General features: G+C 43.3%; 1 protein-coding gene across 1 annotated transcript in view; it reads right to left on the bottom strand.

Moving 5' to 3' along the window:
• The window catches only part of akap6 (A kinase (PRKA) anchor protein 6), a 206,175-nt gene that overhangs the window by 103,164 nt on the left and 76,067 nt on the right, over window positions 1-26,944 (bottom strand). Inside the window, exons 3-5 of the mRNA XM_036541655.1 lie at window positions 14,458-14,709; window positions 9,720-11,225; window positions 3,617-3,739 (exon numbers count right to left, since the gene is read on the bottom strand). Of these exons, the coding sequence (XP_036397548.1) occupies window positions 3,617-3,739; window positions 9,720-11,225; window positions 14,458-14,709 (1,881 nt within the window). The remainder of the gene's footprint in view (window positions 1-3,616; window positions 3,740-9,719; window positions 11,226-14,457; window positions 14,710-26,944) is intronic.

The raw sequence follows: 26,944 nt of genomic DNA, 5'->3' as shown, positions 1-26,944 counted from the left end.
AGCCACAAAATGGCCATCATTTATGTCTGCACCTTTAATGTTACTGTGGTGCAGTAATGGAAGACCATGAAGTAAAATGGAAGTGTGGGACAGTGTGCAGTAGTGTATGACTGTGTGCAGTAGTATGGGACAATGTGCAGTAGTATGGGACAGTGTGCAGTAGTGTATGACTGTGTGCATTAGTGTGGGACAGTGTGCAGTAGTGTATGACTGTGTGCAGTAGTGTGGGACAGTGTGCAGTGTGAGACTGTGTGCAGTAGTATGGGACAGTGTGCAGTAGTGTATGACTGTGTGCGTTAGTGTGGGACAGTGTGCAGTAGTGTATGACTGTGTGCATTAGTGTGGGACAGTGTGCAGTAGTGTATGACTGTGCATTAGTGTGGGACAGTGTGCAGTGTGAGACTGTGTGCAGTAGTATGGGACAGTGTGCAGTAGTGTATGACAGTGTGCAGTAGTATGGGACAGCATGCAGTAGTGTATGACTGTGTGCTGTAGTATGGGACAGTGTGCAGTAGTGTATGACTGTGTGCATTAGTGTGGGACAGTGTGCAGTAGTATGGGACAGTGTGCAGTAGTGTATGACAGTGTGCAGTAGTGTATGACTGTGTGCAGTAGTATGGGACAGTGTGCAGTAGTGTATGGCAATGTGCAGTAGTGTATGACTGTGTGCAGTAGTATGGGACAGTGTGCAGTAGTGTATGACTGTGTGCATTAGTGTGGGACAGTGTGCAGTAGTGTATGACTGTGTGCATTAGTGTGGGACAGTGTGCAGTAGTGTATGACTGTGTGCAGTAGTGTAGGACTGTGTGAGGTAGTGTGGGACTGTGTGCACTAGTGTATAACTGTGTACATTAGTGTGGGACTGTGTGAGGTAGTGTGGGACTATGTGCAGTAGTGTGGTACAGTGTGCAGTAGTGGGCAATAAAGCAGTACAGACATAGGGATATCACAAGGATGTTTCACAAGGATGTGTCCATAGAAGAGGCACACCAAAAGGCACATGAGGAAGAACAGCCCTGCTAGGAGATTTAGGAGGCTTTTACAGTGTTAAAGATCTGGTGACTGAGGATCTTACAGGGGTGGGGCATCCCAGCACAGACGGGCATAAAGGCATGACTACTAGCAGGCAGTGGGCATAGTGACTCCTGCTGCCTACACCCCAGCAGCTCCAGCGTGCCCTACAATGCATTAACAAACCAGCCGATCTTTCTGCAAAACAGGTGGTCTCACTCATAAGGCATGAATGTCATCCAAACCTTTCCTCTGTTTTTCCCCACATCATCTGTTCCTTAGTCAATCCATAATAAAGATAAAGTGACAATTTTCAACTTTCACTAATTTTCTTGTTAGATAGAGTGAGTGGTGAGTGGAAGAATAAGACTGCAGGAACTTCAAGATGAGTGGAACCATCATGATTTAACAGAGCACTGATCTGACCAAATGACATCATTTTGGTCTTGTAAGTAGTCCTTTTATTCGTTTGAAGATGTCAATGACAGATATCTGCTCATCATGAGCCTCATGAAGCCTGGAGTCATGAGCGAGAGCACTGTGGCCTACCATAGATATAGGATGCATCCAAATACTCATACTTCCATACTATATAGCACGCAAAAAGCAGTACTGCACAATCCGTAGGGTGTCCGAATACTTAGTAGGCGTTTAATAGTAGCCGAACAGTACCCGGATGACCTACTACTTCCGATGAAATTTTGGAGTATGCAAACGTACCACACTAAGCTATCCCATAAGTCAGCTGGAGCCCGAATAACTGAAGAAGAAGAATTCCCCGGGAAAAAAAGAAAGAAGATGGCAGAGTAGTCAACTTGGTTAAGCTAACAAATCAATTGGCTTGTTACATAAGGTTAGCTTTTCACTTTACCTCAGGTTGACAGTCAGCTAAGTAAAGCAGACTGATTTTTAAAATATGTAAACATTTAAACATCCGGGTCAAAGGACAAGTAAGATGGTGGTGGAGTACGTCCGAATTGTGTCCTTACTACTCGCTCGCATACTCAATAGTACGTACTACAGTAACGGTTGGGTAGTATGCTCTTAACCGAAGTTAGTGCATACTGAGTATTCGGATGCAGCCATAGCATGGGCCACTACAGCCCACAGGCATGTGAACCCCCCTCACACATACACACACACACACACACACATACAAACACACACACGTACACGCATACACACACACATGCATATGCACACACATACACACACACACACACATGCATGGACACACACGCACACACACATGCACACACACACACCACTCTTTACAGCTGCCATGTGAGCACTTGTTCGGACTGTTCATTTTGCTGCGGAGCAGAGTGCCCTCGTTAATGTGATTCAAAGGCCCAGATCTGCCATCCAGTTCAATCAATAGCCGTTTCATTTGGCGCCATCTCTCAATGCCTTATAAAGAGCACCCGCGCACACAGGCCCCTCGTTACCGGCCTCCCTCGGGTGTCGGAACGTTCCATGCTCCTTCGGCCCCCGCGTGCCAGCTGGACTCTAAATCAAAACATTAAATTGTGTACACCTCCCTTTTGTGGCCTGAATGCTGGGGGTGTACGAGGAAAAACAAGTGCTTCTCACATTTCCACCCCCCTCAATCAATACCAGCACGTGAAGCCCCGTCACAATAAAGCAATCTCTGCAGGTGGAGCAGTGAAGGGCTGCAGAGAGACACAGCCTGCTAGCCTTGCACCTGGAAACTGCCATATACACTCACATACATACATACACACACAAACACTCCCTTGCACTACTGTACACACTCACACACAAACACACTACCATACACACACACACACACACACACACACACACGGACACCACCATATGCACACATTTACACGCTACCATACACACACACACACGGACACCACCATATACCCATGCTACCATACACACACAGTACCATATACATTCACAGACACGTACACACAACTATACACACACACACACACACACACACACACACCAAACACTTACACAAACACACTTGCATCCACATAGACACTCACAAACATATGCACACAGTCATACAAACACACACTCACACACGTGTATACACAAGCACACACAGATAGACAAATAAACACAGACAAATGCAACACAAAAGGCAAATGACACACATACACATTAAAAATGTTTATAGATACATATACATGAACACATACACACAGTCCACTTGTTCAACACAGTACTGAACATCAGTCAAAAACAACATATATGTGAGTGTGCGTGTGAACGCAGGGTCTGATGTTTTACTGGATAAGCATATCTATGTGTTTGGATGCATGTGTGTACGTGTAGAGCTGCATACTAGTTTGTGTATGTTTGCTTCTAAGTCTGTGTGTAAGCACTTATAAGGCTGTGTGCTTGTGTATTTGTGCAAGTGCGGTCATGTACATGGTTGGATGTGTATGCAGATGTAGTTGCATATGAGGTTGTGCATTTGCACATATCTGCATGTGCAGTTGCACTTGTGTGTGGTTGGGTATGCATGTGTGTGTGGCTGTGTACGTGGCTCTGTATGCGCTTGTGATTACATGTATTGCTGCATATGTGGTTGCCTCTGAACAAAGAGAGGCCTCTGACTCACCAGGTGTGTCTCTAGGTAAAGCCGGAGGCTATCTGTCTCCGCTTTGGGAGGGGTCCAATTCTCTGTGCTCTCCAGAGCCTCCCTCAGCCAGCGGATGAACTCATCCAGTTTACTGACAAACCCCTGAAAGAGAGAGGGAACAGAGATACCTGTCACCTCTGACGCAGCTGGAGACAGCCAGAACAGATAGATGTATTTGGGTATTTGTCTTTTTCTCTGAAACACCTGTGAATGAATCAACCAAACAAGTTCAGGAGTAAACTTGGCTAACAACTCTTCCCTGAACTAAGACAAAGTTGAAGGGAAAGAACATCATTATACACACAACAGGCTGGAGCTGGAATGTCATTCACCAGCACTGCTCCTGATCTTGATCTTAAGAGAGGTTTACTTGCTTGCAGCTCAGCTGATGGTGGGTACCTACTGCCATCTACTGGTGAAAACCTGAATTGCACTGTTAACTATAATTTGCTGAAATGTAGATAGAGGGCATTGTGTTCTCTTTAAGGTCACTTGTGTGAACATGGGTTTCTGGACAAAATCAGGGTCGTATTCTGCGCTTTATGAGAGAATATGTTTACATGGACCAAGAATAGATGTATTTAAACATATAACACGTCTCTCTTGAGCAGCGGTTTCCGGCTGTGCAGAGGGCTCTTCAGTGAAGGCATTCATGTAGAAAATACAGCTGATGGGGAGAGAAAAAAATCTGGCCTGTCTTGAAATATAACAGCTGATCTCCCTATAGTAATCGCCGCAATCCAATATATTTTGCATTTTCCACTCCAATTCTCACCCTCATTATCTGGCAAACCCACTGCGGTGATCAAAATCAAAGAAATTGATTTAAATCATCTTTCTTCAGAGTGGGAACAGGGAGCGCAATGGATGCATTAACTTTTTGGTTCGGACTTCAGAGGCAGGCAGAATTTGGGTAGGGGGCCTGGGTTTGGGGGGGAGGGACCGGTTACAATTTCAAAGGCAGCATTGGCGTGAGCTGAGGGCCTATGAGTGCGGGCGTGCCATGTCTGGCCGTTGATGTCTTTAAAGTGCTGCCATTGTTTATTGCCAAGCAAAGTGGTCCTGGACCCCCTCTCCCACGACCAGAGCAGCCCCCTGCATCAAAGCGGGTGCAGTAGCGCCCGTCTGTGGATGCGGTGGACCACATTAGCGCGCATTAGTGCCCCAAACACGTAGCCCTGCGCAGAGGCTTAGACATGCCGAGGCCTTGTCAGTTGATCCGTGACAAGCTGCTAAACAAAAACAAGACAAAACGCAGACACTCTGACAGAAAGAGAGGTGTCAAAACTGTCCGGCGTGAATGAAAGCTCGGCCGCGCTTCCCGGTGTTTAAAAAGCCGATGCTGTTTTAATTTACAATCTAGCAAGCGGCTAAATTAACTCCATCATAGCAGCGCACAAGGCACGGAGCATGCTAACTCCAATGCTACTATATTACCTGTCAGCTGGGGATCAATAGACCAAACTGATACAGTTCCTCCAGCAAGGGATGTGGGTGCATCGCTTTCATCTTCTCCATAGATAAATCTTTCATCACAGAGGAATATGTAGCCTCTGGTAACCGCATTAACTGGGCTTGTTAGAAATTGCGTTTGCAGGCCTGAATAATATGAAGGGTGAATGAGGAGCACCCCCCTCCTTCTCTCTCTCTCTTTTCCAGGAGAGGCAAAGAGAGAGAGAGAGAGAAAGAGACAGAGAGGGAGGGAGAGAGTGGAGAGACGGAAAGAAAGCTCATCACGTCACACATGACTTGGCCCTCAAGGCGCCTCCAGTGAAACCTTCAGCTGCCAGCAGTCTGTTGCCATGAGGATAAAGTCATCTCCAGAGCCCCGCATGCTAATGTAATCAATCACTCCAGAGTGTGGCACGTGTCATCTCAGGTAAGTCGTTTAGCTGGCTCAGCCTGGCCTATCAAGCGATATCTCTCACCTCAGCCCCTGATCCATAAAGGAGAGGGTGGGGCACCTCATCTCAATCCCCACCTCCCCCCAAAAATATGCAGACTTTCTTGACTCTTACTGTTATGAGTTTACTACTTCTACTGTTAAACTTGTAACTTATTCTGATAACAATTAACAATAAATTAAGTTCAGCCTTCAATGCAGACATTATGGGGCTTTTAAGTGAGAAATCTAAAACAGCGTGTTTCAGACTACCCGGGCCCCATTTCCCAAATAATCCAGCAAACATCATAATACTGTCATACGCAAAGTGTTTACCTGAATACTATTAGGCATGAACTTTGTGAATAGTGTGATGGGTTCACATGTGATGGGGCTTAATTGTGGGAAGACTTAGGTGAGTTTTGAAGACGGACATGTATGGTAGATGAACGTGACCCATCCCCTGTGGGGATTTATTTTCCAAACACAAGTACTCCCCAGCAGACTGCAGTAGATGCACCAAGAATGAACTGTGACCACATTTTGCCTGGTTTTATGGAACTCTGTGACTGCTATCAGTGGAAAAAGTACAGCTCATTGCATTACTTATGCTGACCAGCTAATAACGCAGTCAACCCCCAAAATGATTAGCACTGGTTGCAATTACCACAGAAATAGCCCTATAAATAATGGATCTGAACCAAAGTCATGTGTCTCATAGACCCAATCCTAAAAAGAAAACTGGACATCCAGAGTCCAGAAAACAGACACTTAGCAAAAGAGAGCTGGATGTGTTAATGCCGGTGTCCTAGGAATCTATATTAAAAGGACATAACACCTCAGCAATCACAGTAATCCTTCAGAAACTGAGATATGAGAAAAAGACAGCAGGATGCCAAGGGGTGCATGAAAAAAAACAGACCAATGTATTTCACAAATGTATGTTTCACAAATTCTTACTTTTCACAAAGAATACTGGATTATGGAATAATCCATTCTTCATGCAAATATGATAAGTATATAATTAATCTAAGTGTTAAAAGGATGGGAATGTGGTCTAATTTCTGACTGATTCCCTGTGCTTTTCAGCACTATTGGGAGGATAGGTGCTTCTCAATGCCTTACATGGTCATTCAGGCAGTGGGATTTTCAGGACCAAACATATACAGCTGAGATCATTCTGATGAATGATCACAAATGGCCCATTACTGTATATTGTGTCATTATTGAGAAACAGGGCTCTGGTCCTTTTATTTCCAGTAATTTTCTGAACCAATTTCTCCATGAAAGCACCACCACAGTACTGTACTGTAATGTTCGCTAGTTCACCCTACTATTATTCTTTTTATTTTTAGATCAGTATGAGCACAAAATCATCATTAAAATTCTCTGGAACCCTTAGTATTGCATTAGACAATGATAACCATGGAAAGTGCTTAGCAGAACCTATCAAAAACATGCTAACTAGATGCAGTTTCAAACCGAACATGGATTTCATTTTTTTACCAGGAACACTGGCAGGATGTCCGCTGGAAACGCTAGCTGGGTTGCCAAAATCTAACCATGAACTAATACAAGAAATTCTCAGGTGTACTTGCTGATCTGTATGGTACACAGATAAGTATGAATATTGGTATAACCTTTCAGTGACACAGGCCTTTTTACAGGCCTTAAAGTGCTAAAGTTAAGTCACATCCATAGAAAAGCAGTTTACAGAACATTTAACATTCCAATTAAAAATAACAGTTACTTGAGATAAGACATTCCAAATTACAGAAGCAGTACATAAGCCAAAAGTATTTTCAAAGGAGGATAGCAATACAACTCTTATCGGAGCTCCTGAGCTCACAAGGAAATAAATGCAGCTGACCCTACTCACCAGCAGGTGGTGCAAAAGTAACACAAGTAAAAGGTGTTACCTGGATAATCAATTCCTGTTATGGCTGGCCAATTTCAGTCATTGATGACCATTTTCTGTTTTTGCTAAGCATTATTTGTTATTAATAACAATACTTGTTATAGGTAACCAATTCCTGTGTTGTTGGAACATATACAATCACTGTAATATCAAACATCATCATGACTATTTGTGCTTCTGATCTGTCATGGAATATGGTAAAATATCCTAAAATAATAATTATTGTGTTGAAAATGAAGAAGACTTTAAGTGGTGAAATTCCTTGGATTTCAAAGGCCCACAGATACCATATATATCACAGACCAAGTGGAATGACTAATGTATGTATTGAAATAATTGTAAATAATTTATTTGTAATATCATGAACAAAAATGCTAAAATTTAGAAAACACATATTTCTATTGGTATGATCCCCCATATTTAAAGAAGGTAGCAGCTTTATATGAAGGTCTTCATAATATTGGGATAAGAAAGCATTGATGTTAAATGGCCATGTGGTGGAGTTAGAGGATTTGAGTAGCTACTCATTAATAAATAGTCCTCATAAGGTACACATGCTCCATGACATAGCTGGATAACTTCCAATGGACTGAACATGAAATGAAAAAAGAATGTCTATACAAGAGCAAAAGCTGCAGGCTCAAATAAAATCCTATCAATGCTGTTCTGGGCTTGGTGACAAGTGTGGGGGATTACTGCAACATCAGCGCTGTGCTGCAGGATATCAGGGTATGGAATCAGAGCTGTGTGTTCACCACGAATGAAAACCACTTAAAAGGAGTGCTTTTTATATACATATATTACGAGCCTACAGTTATACTTATTTTCTGGAATGCCAAAATACTGCAATACTTTTTGGATCCCTTGTACAAAGGAAGCAAAAAGGAGGTGATCTGTTCTAATACCTCCTGAGGAGTTCTCTATTCATATCTCAATACTTAAATCTAATGGAAACAGCTAAACATGAATGTTCTCACTAAAGCATAAAAAGAAAGTATAATGGCAAAAACAGGCCATTCAACTAATTCATCATTTGTCTGTAATCTAGAGTGAGATCATCACTGTGTTAATTTGCAGAGGCTGAATCTACCGAATGAATGTCCACTTCCATTATCTGGTTCTGTTCAATAAACTTCTGTCCTCTGTCCATCTTATCAGTTTCTTCGGTTTTTAAATGCTTCAGTAAAGGCCCACATGAGCCTCCTCTTAGTGAGACAAAAGAGGTTATTTGCCTTAGGACTTACCACAGAAGTCATCTTTTCAAAATCTACATTTAGTCTTGATTTCCTTCTCTTAACTTTTCCAAAGGCTTCTATAACTTTGTATTAAATGGTGACCAAACTGGACACAGTATTTTAATGTGTCCTTGGGTATTATATAACTTCAGTAGAATATCATATACTGTTTTTTATTTTATTTTTTTTGCTTCAGGCTCATTTGCCCTTTTTACTGTTTCTGCCCAATATCTTGGTTCAGCCCAATGACAAACATTAAATCTTTTCACATGGACACACTATCTTTGTGGCCCTGTAAATCATAAATCATAATCTTGCTTTATATTATAATGCCAATTTATAGGCCTTTACTTTCAGAAGTGTTAAACTGAATCTGCCTGTTTTCTGCTCATTACTGGATTTTGCTCGTTTTCCTGTATTATTTTACCACTGTCAGTAATTTTGCTTCTCCACTCTTGACATGAAAAACCAGAGGTCTGCAGACAGATCCTTGGGGAAATCCAAAAAAGTAACTAGATTCCAATACAATCACCTTTAGTCTCCTCTTTGTCCCCTATGTTGATGCCAATTTTGAATCAATGTGTCCCCTTCAATTGCTTTAGCTTTAAGGTTAAGAATAAGTTGTTTATGTGATACTGTCAAAAGCTTATGCCAAATATCTGGCCTTTAATACCTAAATTGGGGTGATTATGTTCTCACATGCTGGGACAGTGAAACACAGCATTGTTTGTAGCTGTGTTAAGCAACCAAATTTCTAATAATCTTTACAAAAATGCTAACAACTGTTGCACGTATATCTGTTTCGAGACGGAAACTTTTAGGTCCATTTCAAGAATGTTTTCTTGCATTTTCCACTTTTCAGTTCCAGCTGCTGGCTCATGTGTGATCTATTTACAAGTGAAGCTCTCAATAATTTCATTTTTGCATGCATCTGACTTTGTTGTCAGATGCATGCAAAAATGGAATGTGCTTTCACTGGAAACAAACACTGGAATGTGCTTTCATATACAAAGAGAGTTGGAACATTGTGCATATTCAGAGCATTACCTCAATCTTTCCCCATATGTCCTGGTAGTTTTCCTGGTGCTGGATATCCTCCATTAGCTGCTGTACCAGGGGCTTGTGCAGGCTGGATGAATCCTCCATCTCTTGTGTCTTTGACAGCCAGGGTGACTTCTCTCTTCTCCTGGATTCAGTGGCATTCCAGTATGCCTCGTCTTCCGACTGCAGGTCACTGAGGGGCCCAGACTCGATGCTCTCATCAAGAGAGGGAGCTATGTCACTGGAGGAGGTTGGCGAGAGGCGGGCCACCAAAAAGGACTTCTCGAACCCACGGCCATGCTGGAATGAGGGGCCACTGTCCCAGTCGGAGTGGACCTCAGAGAGCTCCCAGTCATCCACGTCCTGGATGGGCTCCTGCAGGGACCTGTGGGGTAAGGCTTTGGCGAGACTTTCCAGCTTCAAGGCCAACATCTCTGTCTTCTTTAGCTGGGTAGGGAGTGCAAGGTACTCATCAGAGACGTACCAGCAGTCCTCTTTTGAGCTCATCATGCTGCTCCCACTGGGTGAGTGCCTGGCTCCCTCCTCCTGGAGGATCTGGATGGCTGGACTTTTAGGAGGGGCATAGTGGGTAGTCTGCTCCTGGTTTGCATCTTCACCTTCCTCATGAAGGTCTGACTCTGGAGGCGGGGGACTCTCCCCCACTCCACTTCTCTGTTCACTCACCAGGTGGCCGTGGTCAAGGTCAGTGCCAGGACAGTGAGACCCTGGATGACTCTCGGGGTCGTTAGCCTGGCCTGTCTCAGAGGAGCTCCTATTCAGGTGACTGGCCTCACTGTCCGCTTGTCTGTTCCTGTGGTTTGCAACATGGAGGCTGTCATAGGACTGGCTGACACCGCTGGGGTAGACAGAGGTGAGCTCCAGCCAGAATTTGGAGCGATCTGGGGGGTCCAGGAGGGAGGGGGTGCTGCGGCTGATGTCGCCCTGAAACTGGAGTGAGGAGGATGGTGGGGCCCTCTTGAGGACAGACTCTGTATCATCCCGGAACATGCCTTCCAGGTACATGGCCTTTTTGGGCAGGGAGGGCTGGGTGGGGGACACATCGTTGCAGTTGAAGCAGTCGCGGAGAGGCCGCTTGCTGATGGCACTCTCTCCCGGGGGGGCGCCACAGTGCATCACGGGTGAGGCAGGTGAGCACTCTGCAGCCGGGCTGCTGGGCGAGTCCTCAGCTACAATCTGAGCCTTCCCTGGGGCTCCAGTGGCAGTGGCGGCGTCCTCCCCGTTGGACTCCCCCTGGCTCTGCTGGGCGGACAAACGCTCAGCCGCTACCGTCAACAGGCCTACGCTCTGGATGAGCTCGGGAAAGTCCTGCTCCAGTTCAGGGTAGCAGCTGTGGCATTCCTGCCCCGGAATCTGCCCCTCTGACTCCTCGCCAGGACTGTAGTCGCTCAGCTCAAACGCAGTGATGCCGCAGTCCAAAGAGAAGTAGTCCTGGCTGCACTTTATGGTCAGCTGGCCTGAGTCGTCCACCTCGGTCAGAGCATCCAGCCGGGCCTGGAAGAGGAGGACCAGAGAAGAGCACACCTTCAAACTCACATCCACATACCTTCTATTACCGTATTATCACATTTCACCAATCAATAGCCACATATAAGCAAGAAGGCTCACTGTCATGGTTAAAAATAGGGCACACTTCATAATTACTTTGCAAGTTAGCTGCATAATTATATTTCCAATAAGTAATTTCAGTGGAACTGCACACTGCACAAGCAATTACAGTGTAGCTGATACTGTATGTAATAAGCCTGTTACATAGCCTTTGCAATTACATGAAAGATAAGGGTAGGGTTTTGGATTAGGTTTATGGCTGGAGTAATAAGACTACAGCTGAGCTTACAGTTAGGACAAAGTGTTATGTTTTGACTAGTGTAATTCAAATAAATTCAGTAATTGTAAGTAAATGCACTTCTGTATTAAATCCACAATGACCCACAGTGGTAAAAGATAAATAAATGGCAACATGATTATCTTTACACACTACCTATGTAATATGAATGAATAACACTAAGAACACCATTACCACTGAAGACAGTGGATTAAATAATGCAAAAATCTAAAATAACAAAAGAAAAAGAAAAAACACTTCTTCCTCACCAGACGAAATCCAGCACTATGTCAATACCCTTTGTACAATGTACACTCTGATTTAGATGTGCATGTACTGTATCTGTGTGTGCGCGTGTGTGTGTGTGTGTGTGTGTTGGGGAGGCAGGGGGGAGGCTCTGCTTCAGCAATACACTTGAGGGCACCAATTCCTCTACTAGTATGGTGGTAAACAGGCTGGGCTTGTAACCAGATGTATAAGCATATCAGTCCCACACAGGACCCTTGATGCCTATGCTGAATTACTGCAGTAAATATCCAGCTATAAGAATGGATGGTATGAAGATACATATAAAATGTATTACATATGTCTCCCTGGATAAGGTTGTCTGCTAAGTTGATGATGATGATAATAATAATAACAATAATAATAATAATAATTAGTGCCATTCAAATAAGTAAAAACATTTTCCTACTATCAGATGCAGTCCTCATCCTCATGAAGAAGAACTCTATTTGACTTATTTGAATTAGCTTCAAATAACAGAAATGTGGCATGTAGCTGCATTACATAAGCTCTTCCATGACTGTGGGCGTACCCTGCTAACCTGTAATGCTCTCTTGATGCTGCTGGGGCACTGAAGCGACATGTCGGGTTGAGAGGGTTGTGCAATGTGCACAACCCCCTGGGTTAGATCATTCTTGAAAACCAGTCTGCTGTTACTGTGCAAATGCCGCATATCTTTATGGTTGGCCATCTAAGAAACAGCTCAGCATAAAGCAGGATGAATGTTTCTTGTGTCTTTATTCTCACTTGAGTCTCGACTTCTTGCTTGACCCCGTACATGTTGAAGAGGGCAAAGTGCAAGAACCACTGCCCGAAACAAACAGATAAATAAATAACTAAATCCACCCACAGGAACTTTGTGAAGCAAACTTTATTAGCGGTCTTTTTATTAGCGGTCTATTAACTTTATCCAAGCGATGGAACACAAGGTCCAGAGAGGAGGACGCCATGCTTGCTACAACCTCTGCCTCTCAGAAAGGCGACTCACAGATGACTTGCAGCGGCACACAGATGAGACAGAGCGAGAGAAAGATATGGAAAAAAGCCTGCAGGGTCTTGGATTAGGTTTTCCTGCATGTTGTTTACAAGATGCAGCCATTAAAGCGATTAAATCATTCATTAGTGCATTAATTCGGGAGAGCAGTTCGAGAGCGTGTTTGCAGGCAGGCTCTGGTTCAGTGCCCTCACGTGTCGAAACAACATCAAGGGCAAGAGATGCTGCTTTCAGCTCCATTATAACCCACAAGACACATATCTATTCCCAGCTTCTCTGGGTTCACGTTCATTGTTTTACTAAAAATTCCTACCACTGCACTGTCCATTTATCCCAGATACTTTTACTATTTTCACTTAGGTGTCTTCTTTTCCATACACAGAGAAGGGGGAGTTGGGTTGGAGTGGTGGAGACATTAATAGAATTCAGGCACAATGTTGACACTTTGATTTATGGTAATGTTGAGTTTACAGATAATTGCAAGGTTCTGTATTCACTTTAATGTAATGCAGGTTCACTGGTCAGGTCAAGGTCAGGTGTTGTTTTTTTTATTGTAAGCTTTTCTTTCAGCACCATGTTTCAGCCTGATGTCCCTTTAGTGTAATTCTGCCCATTGTCTATCTTTGTTTTTGATGTTCTTGTTGCCCCTGTGACATGTGTTTAATGTTTCATGCCATGAACAATTTGCCCTTGCAAGTCACTCTGGATAAGCAGGTCTGCTAATATGTTTATATTATAATAACACCAGACTGCTGAAGTCACAGCCCCACAGAGGCTTCCTAACACAGATAATTGTCAGCCCAGAGTATAATTCTAAAAACCTTTGGTGGCTATAAAAAAACGCATGTCATTTATTTTGCCACACTAAAGAACACATTGAATCTTTCTGTACTGTGATAAGCTGTACATAGGAGCATAACTTCTTGGATATTTTTGTGCATGCCTTGTCAGTGTTTGTGTTGATGTGCTCTGTTGTGTGCATTTATTAGTTTTTTGAGTGTGTGTGTGAGTGTGTGCATGTTGGTGTATGTATGCATGAGTATGCTCAATTGAGCTTAGCTTTGTTTAGCATTTGTGGCTGTCCAGTTACAGTATGGTGTATGTGTGTATGTGTGTATGCATGTATGCGCACACCTACTTGGCGAGTCTTGGCCCTGGAAGAACTGTTTCTGGGTAAGTGTATGTTAAGTTTGCACACATTCACCCAAAACTAGCTGAGTACTCATTCTTGGTTTTTGGTGTGCGTACATGCATCATCACCTGATTGTGGCCATTACCTTAATGTGCACATGCATGTGTGTAAACATGCCTGAGAAGAATTACCTGGTTTGGGATGGGCATACAGAATTATCTGTTTTTCAGTTAATGTATGTATATACTGTATTTATGAATTTACTTACCTGATCATGGCCGTGGAAAAAGGCAGTCCACTGCATTTTCATGTGTGTGCATACTTGCCGAAGGAGAGCATTTGGGTGTGTGGTCACATGTGTGTGCACCTGACGTCAGTCACCTGGTCCTGTGCGTGAGAACATGCGTGGGGGGCTCACCTGGTCCTGTGTGTGTGTGCATGCATTGGGGCTCACTTGGTCCTGTGCATGCATGCATTTGTGGGGGCTCACCTGGTCATGGTCCTGGGAGAAGGCCTGCAGGATGTGGGTCTGCCGGGTATAGTTGCCGTTGGAGTCCTGCAAGCCCTGCAGCAGACGCTCCCGCAGCACCAGCACAGACACACGCAGCTGGTGCCACAGCAGCTGCACGGTGCGGATGTCTACGATGATGTTCACAGAGTAGGAGAGCAGCTTCAGGGAGAACTCGGTCTCCAGCAGGGCGTGGATCTGCTCCACGTGGTCCGAGATGTCCTCACAGATGTCCTGTGTGCAAAGCAGAAGGGGGGAGACAGTGAGATGCTGGCCCAGCAAACCCATGCAGAGCTGGTCATTACATTCATCCACAGGCTACAAGTCCTGGAAGGCCTCATAAAAAATTCAATGCACATGACATTCTCACAACACTCTCAATGTAGCGGAGCTGAAGTGATTAGCTCGTGTGAGTCCTGCGTAAAGCCTTAGGTAGCGGGTAGCAGGTAGCCGAGTGGTTGCAGCGGCTACGTCACTCCCCCTGAGACCTGGTTAAGTAGCGTTGTCGCCGACAGGCTAACGGCAATTTGCCTTTAGCTCAACTGGCAACGACGCTGGCTTTAAGGGGTTGGCAGCGAGCAGTAAGAACCTCGGTTCGAAACTCGCTCGCTCGCCGACCCACGTAACATCATATTAAAACACGACGCAAGAGACCACCCGTTACATCAACACTGCTGTCAGACACTGCAATAGCTGTGACAAAACAGATTCTTCCCTCTGGATTGATATTTTATGTGTAAAACAAACAAAAATGAGACCAGTTAGACTGCAGCTCCACATTAACAAAGTCAAACACCACTAAAACAAAAATTAATGTGGTTAATGCATAAAAATGCCCTCCTGCCGTATCGGCCTGAGACAGCTACCAAGTCCATCCAAGGACAAAAACAAATTCAACCACATTGAAGCATACCTACCAAGCATTGCAACCCATAGCAACAACTTCAAAACGACCACACAGAATTGCCCATTTTCCCACCCTCACTCACATATTAAGGGACTTTGAGCAGGCCATGTAAAAAAACAACTTGAACGCTACAAGGTCTTAGAGACACTGATGGACGGGCTACCGTGAAATGACAAATTGTATTATTTGCAGACGCAAAATTATTCAATAGAAGTGTTTCCTGCTGTTCTGCTTAAAATATAAACACGTATGTATACAAATTCTAATTAATTTCAAACATTTATCGTTACAAGAAACATATATATATCCTATCTACAAAACAAAAAACATAGCGTGAGCATGTGCGAATAACTGTCACAGCTTGCAGTTACGCCGGTTAAGCATATTCGACTCCAGCGAGCATGGTTCACCATTACTACAACACATTTCACAGGGCTCCCTCATAATGATTGCATTGTCATTTGTCATTATGACAAACATTCTAATGGCGAAATGCATGAAAAGGTACAGTATAACAGCTAGACTTAACTCCCTGTCAATCCACATAATTAACATATGCTACTTCTCTTTTGTCCGCGTTAACGGACACCCTAACAGCCGACTAAACAGAAGTTGACAAGGTATGATATAGCAGAAACCTCCAGACCCATTCCTTTACAACCACTAGCAACCACTAGCCGACAAAAGCCGTGTGCAGCGTCTGAAAGCAGGCAGTTCAGTAGTTTTGCTCTCTGGTCAGAAACAATAAAATCAGGCCTGAAAAACCCTGGGTGTATTTGGTCATATTTATTTCACATACCTGAAGACACATGCATGCACACATACAATCCCAGATCCCCCTGCATGAGCAAATTATTAGGATCAATACTAATATCTGAATCAGAGGCCGCACGTGTTCACCAAACGCGCCAAGTTTATTGTCTCTTACCTTGTTTTCTTCCTTGCGCTACGCAACTAAATTTCCGACTTCCAAAATCTCCTTGTCCTCGGTGACCGTTTCTCAAGACTTAAGCTGCTGCCGGTCCAATTCAGCACGGGTACAAAATGAGGCAATGCCTCCACTACGTTATTGCCTCATCTATAAATTTGCTGGGAGACTCTATTGTCAGATCCTCTTTCGCAGAAGGCTTAATGTCCTGCCCGGAGGAATGTATTTCCATAACCACCGTACCCTTCATTCGCCTTACCCTCCATGCGCCGAGAGCTGTCGCTGTGGTGGACGCTGGCAGTAAGCAGCACGCAATCCATCCTGCAACTTGCCGGGTATGCGCGAAAGCAAAACAGCAAGGGGACCGGGAAATGTTAGGTCATCCTCCCACGAAGACCGATTGAGTCATTTTCACATGCAGTGCGCACACATATTGACAAGACTAAAAATCACGTTAAAAAACGTACTCATGGTGATGTGTGTACTAGGGCGGGCAAAGCACAAATAGTGGGTTTTTACTAATATTTATTTCGTACAAATTTCTTAAAAATTATTTGTTTTCGGGAAGAAAAAAAACATCAAATAGATGATGTTCCTCATAACTATGAGCGCGGTTAGGATTATTTCTTCAGTTTAATTGTATTTAAAGTTCAAGAATATACACTGATAAAAAGACAAGTTTTTTTTTTAACCCTTTCGCGGTACGGTCACATCGGTGTGATTAGGCGTTTAGCGCGTATGCTAAAACCGGTGACGAGATTGGAAAAAATTCTAGCAAACTTTAGCTTTGAGGAAACAGCAATTTAACGTTAAAAATATAGCAGATGCTAACTGAAAACTATGAGAAGCTTAATAACGCTAATGAAAACAAATCAGCAAGAGTTTCCTCTAGTTATTACAATATTAATAATTCATTGATTATATTTTCCTAAACATAGTTAAATGTGCAGGGCGAGAAAAAGCGTTAAAACAATGTAACGATTAGGAATTATTTGTTTAAGACAGGTATAGCAGAGAACGGGAGAGTTCGCTCTGTTGGCAAATTTTAATCCTCAGTTTTACGATGCAAATAAAGACTCGCCCCCTGATTTACTGAGGTAGGTGCAATCCAGGTAGCCTAGATTTAAAAATAATTTTTATGTTTGCGCCTAAATTAAAACATGCTTTCACTGGGCGGTATAGTGTGATTAAATAAGATGTTTTTTCCTTAAAATCAGGCGCAAGGAGCTAAAATAATAATTAGAACAAACCCATCCTTCATTTTTGCGCTTTCTGGCTGACACTCCTTGAAATACATAGCCTATTCATCAGTTCTACGGCTCAAGTTGATCCCCGGGAAATCCCCGCAAATAAGTAATAGGCTAAATATATTTTTCTACATTATAGCAGAGACACTGGAATTATAGTGTGCGTGGCAGGGTGCGCTCCGATGTTTTTGTGGAGCAGGAGTCTGGGAGACAACGGTGACCTTTAAGAGGGCAAGTTGTGTTTACTTAGGAAAAGCCCATGCAATTTGCAAGTCTCCTATCTCTCCTGATGCAGCAGTTAGGAACAGTGCAGCTATGCACAGGGGTCATTGGAAAGCAAGTCCTTGCAAAGCGAATCTATGCAAAATTAGGCAGCACATTGCCTAGTCTGCTCAAAGCAAGTCAATACACTGTGAGTCAATGAAAACTAAGTTCATGCCCATCAGTTTCATGAGTCTATGTGTGACTCTATGTATCAGGAGTAAATGCAAAGCAAGTATTTACAGAAGCTGATGCACAGTGAGTCACTGAAATGTGAGTATATACTAATTGTGGCCACATATCACTTCAGCACCAGTGTAACATGTCAGAGAACAGGCCCATGCAACAGCTGAGCTGGCTCTGCCCCGCCCATCCACAGCTGCTGGCTGCCACCGCAGGGGTAGGGCATGGAGGCGACACTGGGACCCTGTCAGGGTAACAGCAGTTCCTACATCCACAGCAACAGGGAGTATCATTGGAATTGACTTCACTCACACTGACATACCAGATATGTTTCCCTTTGGTTTATCTATGTCTTCTTTCATTTATAAATAACATGACCCCTTGCGTGCACCCAAATATTCCCCAAAAAAGTTTGCATTTGTTTGGATCAGAACATATAATGCAGTCCATAGGCAAGAGCCTTTCCTGTGTCAGAATTTTCTGTATGGATAATAAAAGAAGTTGAGGATCGTTTGAGGATTTGTCATGTATTGTTTTTAAGTAATTGTTTATTTTTGGTAAATACAGCTGGTTGTTACAGATTAACATTTGCATACTCAATAACTGTATCCCATATACAGTGCTGTACATTGCACAGCCACTTGATTAGCACTGAATTTAATATCCACAGAGAAGGGTTTTCTACATAATTGTTAAAACATAGTGTTGTATTCCCCTGTATATGGTACTGTGGATCACACAGCCATTTGCTTAGCAGTGAATTTAAAACGTTCAGACAAAAGTTTTTCCTCACGATTGTTACAACAGGGTTTTTCGTTCCTCTGTTCCTCTAAGTCCAGCATAGGACATCAATAATGAAGAAGAAGACTGGGTTCTAAGCTTGAAGAATACAGTCTTGAACCTTCAGTCAAGCATGGAAGTGCTTGATACATATTTTAATTTTGAGTTCTCTTTTAAGGCCTGCAATCAGCAAACATGAGCACCCTTGTGGTGCGATGACGTGGTTACGGTGACACCAGAGCTGAATAGGGCTGTTTGTGGTGGTGATTAAAAAAATCAGAGAGCTCTCCTCCTTTCTCTGTGGTGCTGGGTGACATGAGGGGCCATGCTGAGGGCTTTGATACAGGGGGCTTATTTTGGATCTGGTCAGGGTGACTGCGGACATTCAAGCTGCACTCCAGAAAATGTGCTGACCCAGCCAGAGGAAGCACTACCGGAGAAAGACTCAGAGAAGGAGGACCACCACACAGAGGCACCCTCTCTTCCACTGGGAACACACATACACACATACCCTAATAATTCAAACCCCACCCCGTAAAAACACCCCTTTCAATGCATTTAGGAGGGAAAGCAGTGGACTTGAGGAATAAACAGCGGGAGTCCAAAGCAGGCAACATGCAGTGCAGTAGGCTCGAGAGTGTAACTCTGGCATTATATTAAATATCTAAAATAAATACACAATACTTAAAGCATTCCCCATAGTGCTGCATGAGGAAGCAAAATGGTTCTGGTGGCCATTCCCATGACCTGATTCTGCTCCTAGTGGTGAGAGCTGATTTTTGAGTGAGTTGTGCATTTTTCAGTTTGAAGCAATTAGGGCAATATGGTTTTAGGTAAGCAATGCTTGCAGGGAACTGACATAAGTTTATCAAACTGGGTTTAGAAATACCTTAATGGACCTTCATACTTGATCTTATGTGCGATTTAAGCCTGTCCTGCTTAGAGTGCTACAGGGAGTCAGGGCTGTAATTTCGCTCCCCCCTGCTGTGTGACTGGGATCCAGGAACACTTAGTTGGGAATTAGCCGCATAATCTCCTCAGCAGATGGCCCCCTCCATCTCCTGGGGGATGTGGGAACAGGAGAAAGTGGGAGAGAGAAAGGGAAACGTTTCTCACCCTCTGCTTCTGCAAGTAAGGGAACGACCCATCCAGCGGTCCAGTCTGTGACCGGTGGCTATCAGGACATATACCTGGCACTACGGAGTGACTGCCAAAGAACTGGGCCTCGTGGGGTGTTTGAGCCAGATCATTGGTGGCAGTGTCTTGTGGTTGGTTAAGGAGCTAGGCTAGCAATCAGAGAGCTGCATATTTTATGCTCTTATGAGTGGCTGTTGTTACTCTCAGATACTACCCCTGATTTACTTTAGAAAATATGCATCTGCACAGATGAATAACGTGTCAAATGTGTTATGCGTTATGTAATGTAAGTCCCCCTGGATAAGGACGTCTAAGCAAAAAAAAAAAAAAGAGATTGGTTAGACTGCACAGAAATTATGCATGTACACACCTAAATGTAGCTGCTTTAATTCCTTTTCTTCTCATACCGTAACAGTTTAAAATACACTATATGGACAAAAGTATTTGGCCACACCTGTTTTTCAGGGTTTGGGCTAGGCCCCTTATCTCCAGTGAAGGGCAATCTTAATGCTTCAGCATACCAAGACATTTTGGACAATGCTATGCTTCCAATTTTGTGGCAACAGTTTGGGGAAGGCCCCTTTCTATTCCAACATGACTGTGCCCCAGTGCACAAAGCAAGGACTATAAAGACATGGTTTGATGACTTTGGTGTGGAAGAACTTGACTGGCCCGCACAGAGCCCTGACCTCAACCCCATCGAGCACCTTTGGGATGAACTGGAACGGAGATTGTGAGCCAGGCCTTCTCGTCCGACATCAGTGCCTGGCCTCATAAATGCTCTACAGAATGAATGGGCACAAATTCCCACAGAAACACTCCAAAATCTTGTGGAAAGCCTCCCAAGAAGAGTGGAAGCTGTTATACTGCAAAAGGGAGACCAACTCCATATTAAAGTATATGTATTTGAATACAATGTCATTACAATGTAATGGTCAGGCGTCCGAATACTTTTGTCCATATAGTGTATGTGTGTTAAAAAAGGCAAGTCAGGACCTATGGAAACAAACCACTGAAGCTAATGGGTTTCAGATTCATTTCATAGCTGCTCACTAACTATCAGCGAACAACCTTGTCACAGTGATGAATGTTTACAGTGAGGGGCATATGGGCATGAGTCACTGACATCATGATCTGAACACAAAATAAGAGGGAGGGAGAAGGGGGGTAGGAGAGAGGAAGTGGAAAGAATGAGAGATAAAAATAGAAAGAAAGGCAGAGAATAGAGAGAGAGACTGCTTTCTACTCCTTAAAATTCATCATTTTTCCTGTCAGGTTTTTTCTTAGTCTTTTCCTGTGTTTGCATGCACAATAATTTGTGTTAGGAAAGCTGGCAATGTGCATGTCTACCTTTGTTCCAATAAAACAGATTTTGAATTTGAATTTCTTGAGAGAAAAAGAGAGGAACATACAGAGAGAGAGCGAGAGACTGCACCAAGGTGTGGACTGCCACTTGAAATTCTCTGGATGTTCCCCAGACCCTGGCTCTCCATAACAGCTTAATAACACCCGAAATACCAGTCACCGCTCAACAAGTTCTTGGTCCTGGTGCTTTCTGCTCCCTAAAATAATACGGCATCCCAGAATATAGGTCAAGCATGTAGCCAGAGTGATGCAGCGCCATACCGAAGCCCAGGCTCCATGACTTCAAAAATAAACACACAATAAATACACCCAGCGCCCAACATGCAGTATCTTCAAGGCGCATACACCAGCGTGTCAGTGAACCGGCGTTCAGCTTCACTGGCTCTGTGCACTAAATCCAAGCATGACTGCTGAACACCGCAATAGCTCAGACTTCTCATGGTATCTGCATGCTTGGTGCTGTTCCACACAGCGCTTGCATATTTGCCTGGGATGGCAGAGATAGCATGGAATACTGTGCCAGAGAGATATTTCACAGCCTTACATGGTGATGGACTCTGCCTGTATTTTTGCTCATTCATATCAGCTCTGCCAGTGTTCCATTCAGTCCTGTATTTGGGTGTACAGGAAATACACACATACACTTGCTGCTAGGGTCCATGTGACACAATGCTTTTGTATGTTTATTTGCTTTTCTCTGTTTTGCCCTGTGTAGTTCATAAAAATGAAAATAAAAAAGAACAAGAAGAGAGCAATACACACATGCCTTGCGCTCGACAGCATGCACGTTCACACACGCACACACAGACTCATGCTCTGTCTTGCTCATGTAAAGAAAACCCTGTAGGTTGTATAAAACAGTGGTTCTAGCTGTCACTGGGTGGAGGAATATCTCTGCTGAACTGAATGATTACTGAATGGTCAGATTTAGTTATAGGGGTTTCAAAAGAGCATTTAAATCGCCCTGATTTAAATGCTCTTCTGCTCCGTGTTTCGTCTCTATGGAGCCCAGCTGTCATCTCAACAACATGTGCAGAGGGGGCTCCAATGACAAACGCAGACACACACACACAGACACACAGACACAAACAGCCAATACTGAAACTCACACAGCCAGCCATTCTCAGAACTCCAATAACTTTTCAATCATAATGCAAAAAGCACCTCATCTGTGTAGCATGGGTTGTTCCAAACTCACTCATGTCCCAGTCACATGTGAGTACCATATCCACAAATCCTCAACCTAATGGAGCAGTTTCAGACAGAGAGGCAGATGGTAAAAAAAGCTTTTTGATGAGAAAAGTACTTCCACACAGCACATCTCACCTATTTCCTGCCTTACTGCCTGACTTGCATTTCACTGAGAGATGTGGCCTCCTGCCACCAAAAAAGATTCAAACTGATTCACTGCAATTTCTGACACTGGCCACGTGGTTGTTTGCTTACCCCAGAAGTCCTTCTCAAACTGCACCTCATTTCAACACCAAGTCACATTCCTGCTGGAGGGCCCTTCTGCCAACACACATTAGAGCAGCCCCACACAGTAAGATACAAACCCTCTTAGAGAGACCCTAACAAACTCCTCCATGTAGATGCTTAGAAAACCTTTAGTAAAGCCAAGTCTTGTAGTAAGTCAGCCTGTCTGGTCTGACATTTCTGTATCTTTGGAATGGCACGGCTTCTTACCTGTAAGCTACGCTTCCACTGGGTCAGTGTCTGTGAAAGCAAAGAGGAACTGAAGTGTGCTGTGTTTGTCTTGATTTAATGACAGCAGTTCCTTGGGGTTGAAGCGAATGCTCTGAATGCTGTCTCCCCCCGCACTGACCTGGTTCCCATTCAGAAGCGGGAGGGGCCTCTCACGGGAGTCTGGCTGCCTGACGGGGGGGTTGGGGGGCTATTTTGGGCTGTGACCTCACTCTCTCTCACAGAATGCCCTGCACCCAGCTCCGGGGCAGCTGCTCAGAGAAATGAGAGGGGTTTAGGGGAGGGTACAGGGGGTCAAGGACAACTCTAGCATGCCTTGCATAGCAGCTTCACTTATGGGTGCTCACTGCAAATCAATCTGGATGCAAGTTAGTGTCTATTATATAGAAAAAGTAGTGTCTCTAAATCCACAAGGACAACATGTATGGCAGCCAATCATGTTAGCAAAACAGAACCTCTTCTATGTTTTCCTCACTGTATCTAAAATGACCAATGAAATGGCATAATGGTAACTGTATAAACTGAGCACCATAAGATGAATACCTCAGACTGCCTGCTGGCTGATGCAAACACTAGGGGCAGGAAACTGCTTGCTAGTTGGATATTTCACACCTGATTTAATCTATGTGCACCTTTAGCCATGTACAATGTGCTACACTGCACATAAGCTATATTACGCTAATATGAACTAGTCCCTAGTCCATAGGAACCAGCAGGGTTGGGTAGTAACGGATTACATGTAATCAGGATTACATAATAAGATTACAAAAAATAAGTAACTATAATCAACCCAGATTACATTTGAAAAATGTGCAATTATAGTTACATTGTCAAGGACTACTTGATTACATTTTTGATTACATCTTTAAAATATGGCCATTTTAAAATTATGAAACTTTTTTTCATGATAACCAATGCTATTAACTCATGAAAAGCACATCTGACATAGGCTTATGGGGTTTCTTAGACAAATGCTCCACTTTGTGGCAGGGGAAAAAAAGAACAGTGTTGAGTCAAGATGCAAGGTTCAAGCAGGAGCAGTCCCTCCAAAATAGCCTTCCATTCCTGGCAATATCGCCATCACGTCGACTTCAAAAATGTGCAACACAAGAACGTCTATGTCCAGTACAATTTGCACAAGCCAAAACTAAGTTGCTGTCATCCACAAAGACCTCAACTTCAAATCTGAAGAAACACTTTAGAGGTAAGTTTCCTTTTCAGCTATCTATTTAACATTGCAGAAAAATGTAGCTTGGGTATGGAATTTTGTTTCAACCATTTTCACCTCAGTGTTCATCAGCTCATTTGCATCTGCCACAGTAGTATGGTTGATAACGGTAGCAATGGCTTAGCTCATTAGCTAATGTAAAATACCGAGCACATTACGGATATTGGATCTCGAAAATATGGATCTTGCCATGCATAATGTTACCCAATACAATTGTATGGAGTCGGAGCACTCCTGTTGCTAGCTGTAGTCTACTGTACTGTGTGCAATTTTCAGTCGTTTTCCTCTAGAAATACAATGTTGAAGGGGTAGTTAGCTAACTAGCTGGCTAGCTAAACTGAACATATGACAATTTGATTTTAGAAAATGATGACACCGGAGTTTATACAGCGTGCAGTGAAGATCGCCCACACCAACTTAGTGAGTGAACATATGGCAATGTTCTCTGTCAATGCAACGCCTCAGGGGGAAGAAACACGCTCAATATTGGGAGTAGAAACACAATTCTTGTACCTATGGAAAGGATTTTTTGTCTGCGATAAGAAATGGGTAGATAATTCACATTTCACTTTTGATTCAAAGAAAGCTCATTTTCACTTGTTACTTCTGCTAGTCTAATTCACCCTCTTGTGCAGCATCGTATACATTTAAGTAAATCTGTCATTACATATTCAAATATATTCGCATTCATATAATTTTTAGAAAGTTAGACACGTTTGATCTCAATCTTATACTACTGTTGATAGCCCTATAACATTATCAATATTATCAATATTAATACCATCCGATGGTTTGACTCAACAATTTTTTTGAATGTCAGTCACAACTCATTTACAGAATGATTAAAATGCCCCCAACCCCAACTGATGCCAATGAAATAGTACTAGTCAAAAGTAACTTAATTTATGAAATTGAACACATTTTCAATTATTTTAGAAATAATAGGATAAAACATATTATTTCTAATGATTTATGATCAAACAATGAAAATAACTTTCAAGTGAAAATTGCATTTTTGTTTAATTTTTTCCTTCCATGTATGCATTTCAGAGAAAACATGCAGGGAAATTTACGAAGAGCACACAGAGGGCTGACATAGAGGCTTCAGGACCTAGCAATGCAGATCAGCAGACTCATGGAGAGCCAGAAACAAAACAAGCAAGCCTTGAACAATTTGTGAACAATATTTCCCAAACCAAAGTAAATTCCCTTGGCTTCAGTTTCATTGTGAATGATGTTTAGTCATTCTCTTTTTCGGAACAGCATGCGTTCAGGAAACTAATTGAGGGCATAAGTGGAGGAAAGACTGAAATGACCCGAAAGACACTGATGGCTAGGCTTGATAGGGCATACACGCACATGAAAGAGGAACTTAATGCAAGCGAGCTGGAGAGGAAATCGGCAGCACTTGCCTGTGCAAGGATTAAAGGCAGACACACATATGACATTGTTGCTACTAATATACATGAGATTCATGTGGCTTACAACATTGAAAATAAAGTCCAAGCTACTGTCACGGATAATGGTAGCAAGTTGTGTCTTTCAGTGTGGCACAACTGGGGGAAGTTTGTGACTGTTTGGAGATTGCCAGGATGCTCTCCCATGAGATTGCCTTCTTGACGGAATATGCTGAGGTCTTGAAGCCACTCGACTTCGCTCCTGACCTTCTGCAACGAGAAAGGAAATGCTTCTTTGGACTGCTGATACCCACACTACTTACTCTGAAGAAGCTATGCGAGAAGAGAGCTGCAACACACTTTTTCTCTGATGTCACTGGCAACATCCTGGCAGCAATAGATACACGCTTTGCACAGTTGTTTAACAGTTAGGATGCAAAAATTGCAACAGCAACTATGCCACAGTTCCGTTTGTGGTGGCTGGCAGAAGCTGAGAGAGGAAATGCGTGCAATGTTGGTGTCAGAGGCAACCCGCCTGGATCCAGGTGATGATGCTGAGTCCGATGACAGCAGTGTGAATTCTACACGGTCAGATGAGGGTTTCTTCAGTTATGGACATGAAAACTCCAATGTCAAAGGTGGTGTTGCTGATGAAGTCCAGAAGTATCTAGAGGGGATAAGTAAGACTCTGGACTGCCTTAATGACTTTCCAAGGGTGAAGAGGCTCTTCCTTAAATCCAACACCATCTTACCCTCGAGTGCACCTGTCGAACGGCTCTTCAGCCATGGTGGCAACATCTTTACCCCCCAGAGAAACCGCTTGACAGATGAACATTTTGAACAAGTGCTCCTCTAGCGTTACAATAGCAAACTCCTTCCTGTGGCCTTTAATTTAAAAAAACATCAGCCACAAAAACTTAAAAGAAACAATACAGTACACCTGTGGAAAGGGGCGTAGGAACAGGGGGGCGACACGTCCACCCCCAATATTTGTGTGGGCTATTTTTGCCCCCCCAACTAGTTCCCCAATAAATTAATTTCTCTAAATGAGTAAAAACATTATTTGTAGTCGTGTCACAACAACCGGCAAATTTAGAATAAAGGTTTAATTTGGAAACGGAATATCGTTCTCCCTGATCACGTTTTGTGAGCGCGCCACTTTTACTGACTGGATCATTATCAAAAAAACACGCAAGAACAATCACCTTGAACCTAAGCCTTAAAAAAGGACCCGCTCCCCGGGAAAAGAAAAGAAAAAAACAGACATCGATTTTAGATCGTTTTTGGAGTAAAGACTGTATGGTAAATGATAGTGATAGGCGTGTGTGGATT

This window comes from Megalops cyprinoides, chromosome 12 (assembly GCF_013368585.1).
Source record: "Megalops cyprinoides isolate fMegCyp1 chromosome 12, fMegCyp1.pri, whole genome shotgun sequence".
Lineage (NCBI taxonomy): Eukaryota > Metazoa > Chordata > Actinopteri > Elopiformes > Megalopidae > Megalops > Megalops cyprinoides.
The sequence above is the reverse complement of the archived record's forward strand: the minus strand, read 5'-3'. Positions and strand labels throughout refer to the sequence as shown.